This window comes from Astatotilapia calliptera, chromosome 12 (genome assembly GCF_964374335.1).
Source record: "Astatotilapia calliptera chromosome 12, fAstCal68.1, whole genome shotgun sequence".
NCBI classification, from domain to species: domain Eukaryota; kingdom Metazoa; phylum Chordata; class Actinopteri; order Cichliformes; family Cichlidae; genus Astatotilapia; species Astatotilapia calliptera.
The window spans coordinates 38,292,160-38,309,870 of NC_137433.1; the positions used below are offsets into that span (position 1 = coordinate 38,292,160).

General features: G+C 45.0%; 1 protein-coding gene across 1 annotated transcript in view; it reads right to left on the minus strand.

Annotated features, from left to right (window-relative positions):
- The window catches only part of dapk1 (death-associated protein kinase 1), a 67,857-nt gene extending 57,444 nt beyond the window's left edge, over positions 1-10,413 (minus strand). The window contains exons 1-2 of the mRNA XM_026186106.2: positions 10,265-10,413; positions 9,485-9,670 (exon numbers count right to left, since the gene is read on the minus strand). Coding sequence (XP_026041891.2) covers positions 9,485-9,546 — 62 coding nt within the window. The 5' untranslated portion in view covers positions 9,547-9,670; positions 10,265-10,413. The remainder of the gene's footprint in view (positions 1-9,484; positions 9,671-10,264) is intronic.
- Positions 10,414-17,711: the final 7,298 nt, after the last annotated feature.

The following is a 17,711-nucleotide window of genomic DNA, read 5'->3' on the forward strand; positions in this document are numbered from 1 at the left end:
GGCCGCAGCATCGCTCCCCTCGGCTTTAAAGGCTCGACAGACATTAAAAACCAGTTTCAACGATCTTATAATAAGACTGTAAGAAGGAGCGCTGATACTGTGGACATGACCCAACCTTACCGTGGTTATCTCCCCGCGTGGTTAGTCTGTTATGCAAAGGTGCCCGCTGAGTCTCAGCGAAGCATCCAGAAGCTGTTCAGCTGTAACAGCGATGAAACGATCGGCCTGATGTTTGACATCGTGTTTCCAACAAACAGACTTCACCTGAGCAACACACCTGGATGTAACATGACCCACTTTAGCATTTCTAAAATAAGATGTTATTTGTCTGCAGTCAGTATGAAAGCTCTTATTCTGAAAGTGCACCCGCTCGTGGCTGCAGCAGAGGAGACGCAGCTGATTGCAATACTTCATCATTTATATGTCACAACACACTCGGGGACTTAAATATTTGCAGGAGAGCACAAAACGGTATTGTGTAGCAGGTGTCGCACACCTGTATGTGTGTGTGTACGGGCCACGCCACCTCTCTATCAGCACACACACAAACGCGTTTTCAAACTCAGTGAGGACATCTCATTGACATAAGGCTTTCTCTGGCCCCGTACCATCAAAAATCACATTCTGAGCCTCTTAAAGGCCTTTAAACTTCAAATTTTGTACTTCACAAAGATATGAACACACACACAGAAGATCAATGCGGGCTTTTAAAGTGACTACATTGGCCTGGTGGTGAGCACTTTTGCCTAACAGATAAAAGATCGGTGGTTCGAGACCAGGAGCAGACTCAAATCCCTGTGAGCGTTCACATTACGACTGCTAACTTTCTGCTCAACAGCCTTGTTTCCTCCACTCAGCTGTTTCCCAGCCTGGCAGCCAGGTGTGACTCAGGGGGAGGAGTCTCATTCAGACAACTGCAGGTTCAAGGAACTAATAATGTCTCCTCTGATGGAGAGATAACTGACAGAAAGCTAAATGAGAGGCAGGCAGTGTTTGCCCTCGTCTGCAGCCAGAGTGAAAGGACATTCAAGTGTGGCAGGAATGTCAGTCACCTCCCCCAGGCCCAAGCTTTCCACGGCACAAACAATGGAGACATTGTGCTTAAAGGTAAAGAGGAGAGGTGAAAGGTTTCCTTTGCAATCTTCACACTTGTTACGACCAACAGCCTCCAGGACCTTCAAAGATTTCAGACGCTGCAGAGACACAATAACAGACTCCTGCTCTGATCCAGCTGTAACTCTGAGAGGACTGAATGCCAGCAAGCAGAGATAATCATCCTGGAAGAATCCTCGCAGCCACACTGATGTGTACAAACACCCAGAGATAAGTAGAAAAACAATGAAAAAAACCAGGTGAAACAGTGGAGAGAGCTGATGAACTGTGAAGTTCTCAAAACAATAAATCATCATGAATCAATCATGAAGACATGAAGGTTTCTTTCAAAGCACCAACGTTGATGGTCAAACAGGCGCACACATCTCAAACTGATCACCAGCATCAGTCGTGTTATTAACCTCTGTCTCTCTTCCACAGCATGTCCGTATCCTGTCTTCCTTCTCTCACCCCAGCCAATCACAGCAGATGGCCCCGCCCCTCCCTAAGCCTGGTTCTTCCTGTTAAAAAGGGAGTTTTTCCTTCCCACTGTCACCAAAGTGCTGCTCATGTTTTTCTCTGTACTTATTATTGTAGGGTCGACCTTACAATATAAAGCACCTTGAGGCCGTTGTGATTTGGTGCTGTGTAAATAAATTGAATTCATAACTAATCAAACATGTTTAATGTTTACAGAAATATGAACGTTTAAGCCCATATTGTACAATCGACACGTGACTTCATCTGCAGGCTGTAAACACCGACGAGTCGCTGGAACAGCCCCGTCCGCCCGGCTCGATCGATCGTCACGTCTGATGGTCTGACAATCACGACGAGTCTGTGGGGCTGCTGGTGCGTTTATAGGCTGAGTATGAGCGAAAGCTTCTGGTACTAAGAATCAAAAATGCTCATTTATTCAGCGTGTTAGAGATGTGTGTTTACAGGGTGGCTGTAGCTCAGGTGGTAGAGCAGGTCATCTACTGATCGGAAGGTCGGTGGTTCGATTCCTGGCTTCCCCTAGTCTGCATGCCAAATATCCTTGGGCAAGATACTAACCCCAAATTGCTCAACGATGCATTCATCGGAGTATGAATGTGTGTGAATGTCAGTTAGAAAGCACCTAGGAAAAATGTGCTGGTGTGAATGGGTGAATGCACAAGTTGTGTAAAGCGCTTTGAGTGCTCAGAAGAGTGGAAAAGCGCTATATAAGAACCAGTCCTTTACCATTTACAGAGGCGATGAGTTACCTGTCTGCTGTGGGTACTAACGCGCTGCATTTGTTAAAGAAAAACACAACAAACTTTATTTAGCACTGTATGTAAATTAAGGGAAGTGCTGGACTCCTGCACAGTCCACCGAGGAGACGGCAGCAGGGGGAGGGCCTTCTCTCTGCCTGCTTTTTCAAACAGGGCCCCGCACGTCTGACGAAACTGACATTCAGCAAGTTTCGAGCCGGTTAACTCCGCCGTGACTCAGGGGAAATCAGCAGGCGCAGACTGGTTTTGTAGGTTGAGCAGAGACGCTCTGAGCTGATGTGACCTCACCTCTGACTTTGTCAGCATTAATTAAAAGTTCATTTTGAAAGCTCCTGCTCGTTTCCCTCCTTATCTCACGAGTCCAACTAAAAACACGCAGCTGAAAACGTCTGTCAGGAGGATCTGTGAAGGTCAGAAGAATCCTGTTAATGTGAGGAACAAGAACGCAACTCGGACCAAATAACTGACAGAGAGCGAGGCTGCATGTTCTCTGATCAACACTGAGGTTTGACATGTAGTCATGTGACATCACATCAGCGCCGCAGCCCAAACGAGGCTTTACCTAAAACACTGTTTACAATAGTTATACTTTAAGCCCTCAGAATATTTTTCCAACAGTGAAACTTAATCCGCTCAAGGATTAATGAGATTTTACTCGTAGTGTTTCAAACGATCCTTCATGTAAGCCCACACAGGACGCAGAGACGAGTTGGACGTGTAGTTGTGTCCAAATGAGCATCTTTCTGGGCTCACAGGTTCAGCGTCCGTGAAAGTTTCTTTGCATCAACCCAACGTTGGTGTGATTGTTTGTTTGTACCCACTCGGGTTTGTCTGCTCTCTGCACACTGACCAGATACTGAAAGCAGCATCTGCAGACCTCCGTGGTCTGGTGCTGCTTTCATCGCAGCCTTTGATTGGCCCTCACTGTCACGAGTGGGCGAGCATGTGTGAAAAGAAGACTGATATTCCAAGGAACGAGACGAGGAGTTACGCATCGACATCAGTTCAAGTGAACGTGAAACAAAAGCTTCCAAGTGCACGTTTTCATTAGTTCAGAGTCGTTTATGTGCCGAGAGAAGAAGGCTGCGTGGCGTTCGTCTAAGTGCAGTCGTCACATTCGTTCACAGCAGGAGGAAAACCTGCGTGAGAGTTTAAGCTTGGAACGTTGCAGAAGACGAGAGACAGAAACGGGAGAAGTTGTCTTCCTCCACCGTTTACCACCCCTCGGTTTCCACGCTCCACCGCCTGCACGTCTCTCCTAATTGACCGCAAAGGGTTGTAGCTCGTCCCACGTGCGCTCCAACACACACTCAGCTTCACGCACAGCGCCGCTCCCTGCCATTCACCTGCTGCCACAGCAGGCAGGAATCCAATCATCCCGCCCTGACTGCAGAGATTAATTGAAAATAATTGAGGCTAATCCAAGTGAGTCCGATTTCAATGTGAGTCTAAGTGCAGCAATAACAGACTAAAGTCAGCCTCAGAGTCCTGATCAACTCTTCTCACAGCCGACTCGTCTTGTTTACGTTTTTCCCACCTCGTCTGTCTTTAATGATAATCTCGAGGCCGCAGGAACATTAGATGCTCCTCTGACTCACGTACTACTTATTACTCCTGCTAATGTTGGCAGGCTGAAGCTCAGGGTGTGCGTGCACTCAATGACTGAATGTAAATACATACAGCGAAGCAGCAGATACACAAACAAGAGTCGGGATGTTTTCCTCTGATCAGGATTTATGACCAGCATCTACATGACTCCCAGTTTGGCCCTTTGACCTGGTTATTGAGGCTTGGTTTCCAGTTACCACCAATCTTCTGATAAGCTGGAACATATGGACTGAAACGTGGTTATTTTGCCTCCTCACATTGCAGGATCAGAGGGGGCTGACTGCTCGGCCTCTGCTGCTGCAGCCTAAAGCTTCCTCAACAGATCGACTAACAGCTCGTCCAACCTGCCCGACGCCGAGCACCGAGCACGGGGATAAAAGCAGCGCACACGGTCCTGAAATGGTTTTAAAAGAGTCCTTTTAAATCACTCTAAAGATTTGTTTTATTACACAATAAACTAATATAACAACAAATTTTAAAATTGCATTAATTCTATTAATATTTCTATATTTTATTTACTCATTTAATGATCCAGGGATACGTCAATAATAAAAGACGCCTGATCAGAAAAAACCCTGAAATCTGGGAGGATTAATGGCTGTATCCCACAGCAGCCTCTCTCAGTAATCTGTGACACGTACTAATATCACGATCAGAGAAACGTGCAGTTGGACAGATGATGCTAAATGTGGGCAACGAAGAAACGCTGAAAGGATTTCTCACTCAGACTGAGGCTGAACTCTGTCAGCATGAGATCGGCTGCAAATCACTTCTTACACAGAGCCTCTGAATATTCCGCGAGGACTAAGAGAACACGTTCGTCATGTTGTTATCCTGATAGCTCGTCTGTTTGCAGTTTGGACAAACTGCAAACAGAGCAGCTCAGTGCGGCTCGAAAAACTTTTCCATCTGGCTTCACTGAGCGCGTGCATCTTTATGACGGCAGAATCAACGAGGTGGAGGATGCTGAGTCCTCTGACTTTGGTGTGGCGGTCAGATACATAGATGTGACAGCGAGATGCATCCAGGCAGCGACCACAGTTCAGAGAGACGACACAGACACGCAGCTTCCTGCGAGGCTTCCAAAATGCAAATGATGAGATGGCACAGCAATAAAAACACAAAGTGCAGACGGTACAACAGCATCAGTGCTGCCTCTCTCTGCCTTCATGCAGCGGCTGGCTGCGATGGAGCTTTGACGGGCGGTGCTCTCGTCTTTGTTCACACCCACAGTCACTGATGGATTTAATGCAGAGCAGGCGTCAGCAGACGAGCGGCCCTGTGCTCATTTTCAAAAGTCCTCCACTTTAAGGTTTTTATAAACCTATTGTGTTGGACAGTCACACCAAAGTATGCGACGACCACACTGGAGCTAATGTAGTGCTGCAGCACAGTAGTCCTGATAGGACCGCACTGCCGCTCCCTGGGATCCAGGGGGAGGACGGGGGGGGAGGGTGGCTGAGTGACAGGCTTCATCAAGGCCACTCCTGCTTCCCAGACTGCCCCTCCACCCAACAAAATAACCAAGGGTGGTGGTGGGGGGTAAATGTAGGTCAGTAGCTGGTTGGGGCTGATTCCTGCTGCTGACTGTCTGGAGCAGATTTACTGTCGGTGTCCTCCATAAACAATAAATGAAGAAAATATTTGTTCAGGGACTCCGGGACACAGGATCCTGGGTGGATTCTTCACATAATCCTGTTTTGTGTTCACAGCGATTCGTCTTTGGGGAGTTTTTCCTGATGAAGCCCAAACGCAGCCTCAGCTTAAAGCTTCTACCTTCATTTGCATTGCAGAATCTTTTTAGAGCTACAGCCTCCCCTCCTCCTCTACACACACACACACGCACACACACACACACACACACACACACGCACACGCACACGCACACACACACATGCGCGCACACACACAATAGGAGGGCTAACTGGTAGAGAGCCACACAGCGGTCAGCAGAGCCCTGCAAAAATATGCAAAGTGTAAAACTGCCACGTGGACCCGATGAAAAGCACACAGCAAATGGATTCCACAGTGGGAGTGGGCTCGTGTCATTTTTCTCTCTCAATCAGGAAAGAAAGGCTGAGTCAGCGTATCTCTGAACACGTGACAGCCCTGAATCTCCCACAGCAAAAGAAATAAATGAATCCAAAAAATAAGGAAAGCAGAACTGGACTCACATGACCGGAGTGCAAGCTGCGCCCGTTTCTTCACGCAGGCCTGCTGCATGCAGCATGACCGCATGCTCTGCTCAGACCTACAGAGGTTTACTGTTATTCTAGAGCAGTACTGGCATCCACTCAGAGATCAGATATCAGCCGGCCAGCACTGACGGTGATTTCCCATCTGTCTCTGGAGTCATGCATCATCTCCAGCTTTCTCCCTGCGTAGGTCAGAGCTGCATTTCCTTCAGCTGCCTCTCCAGCGGGTCTCACCCTGCAGTCGGAGCCTTCTAGTTTGGAGATTTCTAACAAGCACCTGCAGCAGGTGGATAACTGGTTCAAGTCCTGCTGCACTGGGCTCACTGAGGACCAGCCCAAGGAGGTGCAGCTGAAGTCCATCGACGAGGCGAGGAACTCCCTGCATGGACAGCTGATTGTATTATGTGTCATAAAGCACCTGCTAACTGAGGCCTCTGCAGAGGAGCACCACACAAACACCGTTGCTTAATCATTTAATTAAGAAAACACACACGCCGGCTGTCACGCACGACCCATAATGCACTGCAGAGGCACTGATAATGGAAGCAATTACAGCTTTTTCTATTTCTGCTGATCTAACTGGAGGAACTAAAAGGTTTGATGGGGTAAAAAAAGCCCTGCAGCGACAGAAGCTCTGAGCCTGAATGCTTGTGTGTCTGCAGTCTAACATCCACACACACCACCATTAAAACACTGCAGCGGTGCTTCACCCAACACTTGAGCATCACACTGAGGAGGCGTCAAACAACAGACCCTTTGAGATGCTGGCAAACTACGACGTCTTCAACAATCTGAGGCGTGAAGTGAGACTTTTCTGTGAAGCAGTTACAGAGACCAGCTGAGCACAGATGTGGTCAACATCTGTCAGGAGGCCTTTAAACTAAACTCCATGCTGCACTTTTGTTTTTGGGGAAAACTCAAAGGGATGAATTTGATGCACTTGTGCAAACACATCACACTTTTTAAAGCGCAGCTCTGGAAGCAACAACTTGTTGCTTTGCCCGGATCTTCAACGGCTGACCTGCAGTTTCACAATCGTTTCTCTGACTGACACTTTATTAGGCGCGTCTAATATTTCCAGTTTTCCAGGTTTTGTTCTGGAAGGCTCGGAAAACTGGGCGAGCAATGGCCCACCGATCACAGAGGTGATAAAAATCAAGATGAGGCAGCGATTCTGAGCAGAGCTTCAGCAATAATGCAACATTCATAGACAGCATTATATAAGATCGCACTGCTAACATGTATGCTTTGGCTTTGTTCCTGCGTGCTCGCTGCGCGTAGATGCTCATGCATGATGCTCGGCTTCACCGGGCATCAGGTCCTCCATGCATAAGCAGGCAGTGTCGGTGTCAGTGACAGGATAGACTCACCGCTTGGGCGAATTCCCATTTTCCCATTTTGCCAAACTGAATGGGCCTTAATCCAAGTGCAGCCAGCAGCAGGCCTGGAGTACAGTCGGATCAAAAGCCCTCAGTCTGCAGGCATGTTGGGCTTTACAGTGGAAGACTCAGCAGCTTTCATCATTAACAGACTCTGGTTTATGCTAAAGTTCATCCAATACTAACACAAATATATAACGACTGCACAGTCACTGGAGTTTCTGCATTTTCACCCAGAACCTCTGATTTCTTCTTCCTGTGCAGCTCGTCTGTTTGTACAGTACAAGTGCTCCAATTCAGACCCAGCACGCTTAGCTGCACAGAAATGTCTCCGTTTGCCTCGTTTCAACACACGTGGGCTGCTAATGCAGAGGTGTCAGGCCCAGTTTGGGAGTGATCAGTGCGCCCGAGTCTTACATAAGACCACCTGTGTGCAGCATCTATGGGAAAGATCTGCTCATTAAAACGTGACGCGGCAGCAAGCAGACGCCTGAGGACGCTGCAGGACGTCACCGGACTCAGATACGTCAGATTCTGAGTGACTGATGAGAGAAGTAACACAAGCCTCACGCATAAGAGACGCAGCAGAAACAAGAACAAGTCTAGTTCCAGCTGCACACATGGTGCTTGCCTCTTTGTGCCCATGCAAAATAAGTTTCCCACAGACACACTCATTTCTGAGTCCTTGCTGCTGGAGCGCTCTCCAACAAACAGCATGCATAAATGACAGGACTGACGACACGAGCAAATATTTTCTATCCCAACACTGCAGATGTTGGAATATTTAGGATGATTCAATAATGATGGCGGATGACGTGATATCAGCTCCCTGTTCTCCCCATCCTTCCTCAACAGAGAGCGGATCCCAGCGTTGGAGCAACAGCCAATCGAGACGATCACGCTGGCGTAGCCGTCTACTTTACCTCAGCCAGAAACTCAATCCCATCACACACAGCTCCCCGATCGTCTCTGTTGCTACAGCAGCTGCAGCCGCGCAGGCTTTCCTCAGAGCAGGAAGGTGAACACGACACACAATCAGCAACGCCACAAAGGCCGAGGAGCAGAAAACAGCTGGCTGGTTACTACCAACGTTTCATAACCACAAACTCAGAGACCCACTTCCACAGCTGTGACTCTCACATCTGGGAGCTGGAACGCATCATTTCTGCCTTTATTATTACGTAATGACATTTTTTACCAAATCAGCAATAAAGTCACAGTGAAAACAGGAAAATCTGCTTTCACTTAAACTAACTTATGATTAAAAAACAACATTTGTGAAGCTGTTCGATTAACCAAAACCTGGATTTGGTTAAAATGAAGGCTTAAGAACATCCAGATCAACTCTGTGCTGCTGCACGTCCTCGTTCTTCTCCAACAGCCCAAACAAACTCACTCCCTGACTGGTTTTGTCAGCTCAGCTCGAGCAAAGATGACGGCAGGAGAGATTTTCGATGAGGAAGGTAAAGCCAGGTCAGCAGTTTGCTCCAGTCAACAAACACGTTATGTTTGGAATCATCTGCCACATTCGAGCCGCCCTGCAAACCAAACTCAGGTCCAGCTCTGTCACGGTGCTTCATACACAGTCAGCTTCTTCACCCTGATCATCAGCATCCACCTCTGACCAATCACACACGGAGTGACAGCCAGGATGGACACCTTCTCCCTGCAAAGATCTACATCAGCCTCCTGCAATAAAGCCCAGGAAGACACAGCAACTCTTCATCACTGACGACACTGCATTATAGACTGCATTAATCACAGCTTATCACACTCACTCACTCACAGTGGGGGGGTTCAGACACGCGTGGACCACAGCTCTGCACATGTGGGCTAAATAAACTTTGAAACATTTATTATCGACATGAAAAACAGGTCTTTTCCCAGCACCCCCGCCCCGGGCACAGAAACGGGAAGTTGATGCGCATTAGAAATCAGCTCGGTGTGGACTCACCTCCCCAGCTCGTCCCCGATGTCATAAAATTCCTCCACATTTTCCGGGTTGAAAACAGTCATGTTGTCCAGGCACTTCTTCCCCCGACCACAGGCGCGTCACACCGGCTCTTCACAGCCACACCATCCCTACCAGCAGCCTCCGGTGTGGGCAGGGTAACGGCCACCGATCCTCCTCATGCTCGGGCTTCCACACGGAGATCAACAGGAGGGCAGAAGAAACGAGAGCATTAGATTATGAAACCGTGCGGCTGCGGGGGAAGGTGGGCGTGCGGTCAACAGAAGGGGCCCCAAGTGACGGAGCGGTGAACCTGCAGCCCCGGCGACGTCACGACCCCCGGAGCTGACCTGGCCGCTCTGCCCCCGGACTCCCGGCTCAGTTATCTGGCTGCCAGTTTTAAGATAATAATAATAACGCGTGCGTGTGTGTGTCGCCACAGGCCGGAGAGGAATGCAAATAACCCCCGTGTGGACGCTTGGTGTAGCCATGGGAAACACGCTAACCTCCTCCTGCTGCTTTCAGCCCGGTGAGGAAAATGACTGCTGAGCAAAGTCAGAATAACGAGCCGCACAGGTGTCTGACCCGGTTTAACCGTGCGTGCCAAAGTGCCCCCCAAAAAACAACTACTTTAACCACCAGACCCCTCAGCTCCCCCCGCAGTAACTGCACGGCTCGCCCCGGTAACGTTTTATTCCTCCGGAGTCTGAGACATGAACCTTAGCTGGAAAGATTTCTCACCGGGAAACGGGGGGTTTCCAGATTACTCCGTGGAGGTCTTACCGTGTGCCGGTGGGGGTCCCGCTGCCTGTCGAAGCCGAGATTTCATGCGGTTAGTGGGAGGCTGTGATCCAGGTTCGGCTCACGGAAGACAAAATGCTGCTTTGAACGGGAGAAATCAACGTTAACAATGTGAGGCAGGCTGGTCCTGGTGCTGCGTTCACGGGCTGGGGTTAAATAGGAGATCGGAGACTTGGAGCGACCGGAGGACACGCTGTGTGTATTTCACGTGTTACCATTAAACGAACAACGATGAGGTCAACAGATCAAAGGATAAATCTAAACAGTGATTTTACTAAACGTCACTATAATCGGCGGGTGTTTGTCATCCGAATTGTTAGTAAAACGAAGCTGAGATGTCCGAGTTTCTACGTGTCATGAAGGCAGCGTGGGTGTGCGAGCTCCTTCAGTCGCAGGAGGGCAGCAAACCTTCACTTTGAATCACCGAAGCTGAGAATTTGTGCAAAAATACGTTTTTATGTAATTCAGACGTTTTATGTTAATCTGTTTATTTTATTCCCTGTTTTTTTTTTCATTTTTAGAGTAAAAGTAGCAAAATCCAGACTTTTTGTCATTATTGCAATGAATTAACATCTGTCAGCAGTTATTTATTTAGATAAAATAAATATTTAATAACAATTGAGGATTACAAAGCTGTTATTAGACATCTACAAAAATAAAATGTTTACTTATTTTATTGTTTTTCCTCACCTCAAGTCTTTTTACAATTAAAGAGCGAATAGTTATACCTGCATGTGTCTGTAATGCAGCACTGAAAAGGAATCAGTAGTTAAAGCATGCAAACTGTATCAGGCAGAACTACATTTCTCTAAAAAGCACATGACACATGTGTCAGCTGGCTCAACATCATGATATTTGTTGTTATTATGGTGAAATAATATTTTTATAGAGTGGAAACCAAAACATCAGCACTCAGGGAGCATGGACGGCACAAGTTTGTTTCCAGCACCATCGAAAGATTTTAAAAGAGGTCCGTACCTCCAGTCAAGCCGTGGCCTGATGCTGATGAGCTCCTTTTCACTGCGTTCTGATGAATCATCATCACACGAGACATAGAAAACAGTTTTCTGCTGGAAGAATAAAGACTGAGGATTGATAAAGTCTCTGGTGAGTGGATCAAAGTGTCCTCTGGGTGCAGCTGAGGACGTTAACAGAGACGTGACTGCTGACAGAGAAACTCAAATCTTACAAGGTTTGAATGTTTCTAACACTGTCTGATGACTTCAATGTTTTATTAAATTTGAATGATTTTCTATGTGGTGTCAGACATCTGGACAGACGATACACTGCACATACTGCTCCTTGTGCTTTCTAAATAGCTTCTGGGGTTTGTGAATGCAGACTGAGAAAGAACTGTTGGTTTAACTGCAGCTGCATTTGAAACCAACAATGTATTTATGTTTATTTAAGAGAGAGAAGAATAAACATGACCAGTATCTAAAGTAAAATACAATATGAGATTAAAAAGATGATATTTATCTGTCAGTCTGTGAAGAAAGTTCTAAACACTGTAGCATGAACCTGATTTTGGTGTTTTTCAGTAAAAAACGTCTCTTAAAGATGTGATGTATAAGAATAAATGAATAACTCACTAATTGCTCCTGCACACAGGGTAAAAAGGCAGTTTACAGTCTGGATGATTAACAAGGGAACAAACTTTATACATTAAAGTCTCTGTTGACCTTTCCCTCTCTGGGCGTCTTCATGCCTGATCCATAGTTTACATGTTCAACCAAAGCAGATGTTTACAGCTGATCACAGCTGCAGGTCTTTTCTCAGCAGCTGATCTTCATATATAGATTTAAAAAGCTAATATTTAAAAATATTATTTATTTATTTTTAGTCAAACATCTCAACCAAATAAACTGGGAGATGATTAAAGCAGCAGACGAACGTTTGGGCTGAAAAGAGGAAAATTAAACGACTCCTGTTGTCACAGGTTGCAGCCTGAGGGACAGATGAAGAGTTTTGAAGAAGATGATGTCGTCGGTGCACCGAATGGTTGGATTGGATTATCAGCCAGTATTAAACAGATTACCGCCCTCAGAGGAAACAAAGTCTGCTGACTTCGTTTATCTTTTGGCTTTTCTTTTGTTTAACCAGCAGCTTTTCCACCTCTGACATTTCCATCAGCTCCTATTAACACCACAATAACAGTGATGTGACAGCTTAAGCCCCAAAATATTCACTTCATATTCTGGTCATTTATAGTAAGATCAGGAGAGGCTGCAGAGCCGATCCTGGTGTTCTTTCATTCTTCTGAAAGATTGTGTGTCATTTTAAAATATGATGCTGGAAACAAACTGCAGCAGGAACTTAACCCGAAGCTTTGTCAGAGGTTTCATACAAGTTAGGACACAAGCGTAAAAAAAAAACAAAATTCAATGATTTGCGAAACTCAGATTTAATTGATCATAGAAGATAGAAAATACACCAAGTGTTTAAACTGAGTGTTTAAACACTGGAATAAGTCTCTCTGTCCAAGTATTTAAGTGAGGAGCAAAAACTGCTTCATTTTCACTCACTTTAAACACGTAGTGTGCGCCATCTGGTGGCCACAATGGTAAACTACACCCAATAAGAAATAAAACCAAGTACACAGATTAAAGTTCAATGTTAGCAATAAAAACTGAAGCAAATATCTGAAAATTGTTGTTTAAAATCAAGACAAAAGTAAGACTGCAGTTTATCATCACCTTACTGTACGTGAATGAGTTTGTTATCTTCAGTGTAAGAGCATCAGACCAACACTCAGCAACAGTAGGACAGGCACAGGCAGACCTGGCAAACTGCACATAGAAACACCTGAGCCAATAAGGAGGCTTGTATCCAGGACCACTGCACCAACATGAACCTCCAAGGACATGAAGACACTGCTGTGGAGCAGGAAGCACTCAGAGGGTGTTGTGGTGTTTGTCCAGGGAGCTGAGCGCCACATGCACGCGCATGTCTGAGTTATAATTTGCTTCTGAGGTTGTTTCACCACAGTGGCAAGTAAACATTATTCAATGATAACTGAGCAAAGTGATCAAATACACTGAATTAATAACAAACATCTGTCTGACCATCTTGTTTCATTCTTTCCTTTGGGACAGTTGCTGCTCTTTCACTTTCAATTCAGTTTTATTTACACAGCAACAAATCACAACAACAGCTGCTTACGGTGCTTTATATCGTAAGGTGGACCCTACAATAATATATACAGAGAAATGACCCCCTATGGGCAGCACTTTGGTGACAGTGGGAAGGAAAAACTCCCTTTTAACAGGAAGAAACCTCCAGCAGAACCAGGCTCAGGGAGGGGCGGGGCCATCTGCTGTGATTGGTTGGGGTGAGAGAAGGAAGACAGGATAAAGACATGCTGTGGAAGAGAGACAGAGGTTAATAACAGATATGATTCAATGCAGAGAGGTCTGTTAATACATAGTGAGTGAGAAAGGTGACTGGAAAGGAAAAACTCAATGCATCATGGGAATCCCCGGCAGCCTACATCTATTGCAGCATAACAAAGGGAGGATTCAGGGTCACCTGGTCCAGCCCTAACTATATGCTTTAGCAAAAAGGAAAGTTTGAAGCCTGATCTTGAAAGTAGAGATAGTGTCTGTCTCCTGAATCCAAACTGGAAGCTGGTTCCACAGAAGAGGGGCCTGAAAACTGAAGGCTCTGCCTCCCATTCTACTTTTAAATACTCTAGGAACAACAAGTAGGCCTGCAGAGCGAGAGCGAAGTGCTCTAATAGGGTGATATGGTACTACAAGGTCATTAAGATAAGATGGGGCCTGATTATTTAAGACCTTGTATGTGAGGAGCAGGATTTTGAATTCTGGATTTAACAGGAAGCCAATGAAGGGAAGCCAAAACAGGAGAAATCTGCTCTCTCTTTCTAGTCCCTGTCAGGACTCTTGCTGCAGCATTTTGGATTAGCTGAAGGCTTTTCAGGGAGTTTCTAGGACTTCCTGATAATAATGAATTACAGTCGTCCAGCCTGGAAGTAATAAATGCATGAACTAGTTTTTCAGCGTCACTCTGAGACAGGATATTTCTAACTTTTGAGATGTTGCACAAATGGAAGAAAGCAGTCTTACATATTTGTTTAATATGTGCGTTGAAGGACATGTCCTGGTCAAAAATGACTCCAAGGTTCCTCACAGTGTTACTGGAGGCCGAGGTAATGCCATCCAGAGTAAGAATCTGCTTAGATACCATATTTCTAAGCTTTTCAGGGCCGAGTACAATAACCTCAGTTTGATCTGAATTAAGAAGCAGAAAGTTAGCGGCCATCCAGGTCTTTATGTCTTTAAGACATTCCTGCAGTTTAACTCATTGGTGTGTGTTATCTGGCTTCATGGACAGATTACATCTGTGGGATGATTATTGGTAATGTTTTTTCTAATGGTTAAAATGTTATTTGTGAAGAAGTTCATGAAGTCATTACTAGTTAATGTTAAAGGGATGGTTGGCTCAACAGAGCTCTGACGGTCAGCCTGGCCACAGTGAGAAACCTACTTTGATGCCATTTCTCTCTCTCAGTGATTCTCTGGTAAATTGTGAATTCTGCTGTTTTTCAGAGTTAAAATCTGACAGCTCACAATGCAAGAATGAACCAGCAGACGTAGTTGCAGGCTGCTTATCGAAGAGAAACCTTGGTCTTATTCAGCTGTAAAATTTTCTCAGTCTCAGTTTTCTTGCAGGTTAAACATTGATCAGTATTTCAGGTGTCTCAGTGATGTCAGCAGTGAGACTCCCGCCCACTCTGCTGAGAAGACTTTGTTACAGGTGAGTTTTCACTTTGAAGCGATGTCGCATGAAACGTGTGGAATATCAATGACGACTGTTTTTAGCTAAAAGACCTGAAGAGTCACTTTATGAATTCTGCTCCCAGCACAGTGATGTCACAGACACACAGCTCAGGTAAGATCTGCAGGATGACCTGATCAATAATAACAACTAAAATCAGTCCATGCACAGATTGCAGGATCCCTGCGGTTCTGTTTGTGACGTTTGATCTCAAAGACAAAAATCCAGTGAAATGATTTTTTGAATTTCGTGTCAAAAAGCTCGTCTGTTTTAAATTTGTTCAGATTTTAATAAAGTTACGCTTTTAATCCAGCCGGGCAGTGCATTGTTGTTCAAGAGCGGAGAGTCTAAAGTCCAGGGACGATGAACTTAATTGCAGCCATAATGTTAGGAGCAATAAAAAATTCATTAATAAAAGTATAATATTTAACTGTAAGAATATTAACTGTGTAAATGTAGATCTGTGTGTATTAGTGCAGCTTCTATTCATGTTAATAACCAGGAGCCGTCAAAATAACATTTGGTTTTCAGAAAGTTTCAGTCATGTCCCATCTGGTGTGTTTTTTTTAAAAATCACAGTTATGGATGCTTTCCTTCTTTTCATCAGTTTGTGGACATCAGAGTAATAAATACGATACGTGGAATACAGCTGAGTAACAGTAATGTAATACTCACTGTGACCTGTGTGACCTCCTGTTAGTCTGTAGGAAAAAAACAAAAAACCCAACTTGAATGAGGTCGTGTGCTTATTCCATCATAACCTGATGTATTTTTCTTTTTATGTATTCAAGTATTTTTATTTTTGTGACCGTAGCTGTTATTTTCTCGTCTGCATCAAAGTCTGAAACTTTTGTATTAATCTTTAAAAAGGTTCATAAGTCTTAGTCTCAGATTATCTAGGAACATAAAACTGATAGCAGAGAATAATCAGAAAGGCCCTTTTTTAAATCATTAACTCACATTCATATTAATAAAGCCGACCTTTGACCTGCAGTTAGATATAAAGTAAATGTATCACGCCCTGTGAGTCGATGAGTAACAGCATGCAAAAAGAAGAAAATGATAACGTTTGAAACAAGTGAACATTGACCACAGAGTAGATAACATCCACTGTGTACAGATAAACACAGACTTCTTGTTACCTTGTTTAATTTGAACAGAGGCAAACTCATCAAGTAAAGCCTCTAAGCTTGGTGGGAGCAAATATTAGAGTAACCTGACCTCTCAGAGTTCTCGTATATGCAAATCTGGAGGTTTTATTTATGACCTCAGCAGTGATGGTCAGGGCTACTCGACATTGCTGTTGGATGTGCATGCAGATGCAGTTAAGCATGTATTTGATGACACAGCGACCAGGTGTTTTATCAGGACAGGTGAACACAAATGTGTCTGTACACACTGCAAAACCACTCAGAGCTCAGAAGCTTAAAAAGGGCCCAATATGTGACTGTGGAGACAGCAGAGCAATTTTCAAACTTTATTTCCAAGTTTAATCAAAGGAATAAACTTGGTGAGGGATTCAGGGCTTGATGTTTGAACATAACTCATAGTGTGGAGATCTAAAGCTGTAACTGTGGACAGAGGAGTGGGTGATTATTGTGGGTATGAAACTTCTCCAGGCTTGAATGAATTTGAAACAGAAATATGACTCATGTTGCAGGCAGAGTTGGCGACACTTTGAGGAGCAGCTGAAGATCCGGGTGAGCTGAAGAGAGCGATGCTGGGCTGACCTGAGTTAAAAGGGATCCAGTGCAAAGCAGTGGCAAGAGGGCAGCCAGGTGCCATACTGAAATCCTTCCCAGGAGTCAGAGCGTGAAACAGGTGGTGTGATCAGAGAGCTGTAGCACAAAAAAAACAAGGTGGGTACATAGACTAGAAGTAATACACACAAACATCCTGAGACTCAGACTGAAAACCCCACAAAGGAGGGGGGATGGGGTTGGGGTGGGTTTCTGCTCTATGGCATGGAAGTCAAACTCCAGTCCTCGAGGGCCGGTGTCCTGAAACTTTTAAATGTCTCTGCTGCAACACACCTGAAGAACATTAGTAGGTCATTAGCAAGACTCTATAGAACTTACATGTGTTGGGTATATGATGACATGTGCAAATCCTTTAAATGAGTTTTTCGAGACACTGACAAATGAAGTATTTATTGCTCAAAAACAGTCATATCTCTGCCCTGCAGATAGTCTGTAATATTAGATAAGTAATGATAGCAACATGGCCAAATGACACTGAGAATAACCCACTAAGTAAATGCTGAAATAAGGGTGGATGATCTTCACTAGACACTCAAACGGAAAAGTTTTGGATTTCAGTTTGAACCCCACCAACTTTATTCTTGACTCAAATAAGGAGAGTTCATTTGGAAGAACTGAATATGATTCATTGAGAGTACTTTCATTCACCTTAAAGTGAACAACAGTCTGAAAGGGACTTTCTGCCATGTTTTACAGGCAGTCGTGCTTCTGAAGACTAGTTTTTGTTCACTTTGTTGTGAATATTTACATAAAACCATCCAAGTGTCTGTATCCAGCACCGTCTGTGCAAAACTCCTTCGATGTCAGAGGTTCAAACATGAAAAACAAACAGTTTTCTCTGTCATTGTTGTTTTTTCTTTTAACTCCACAGT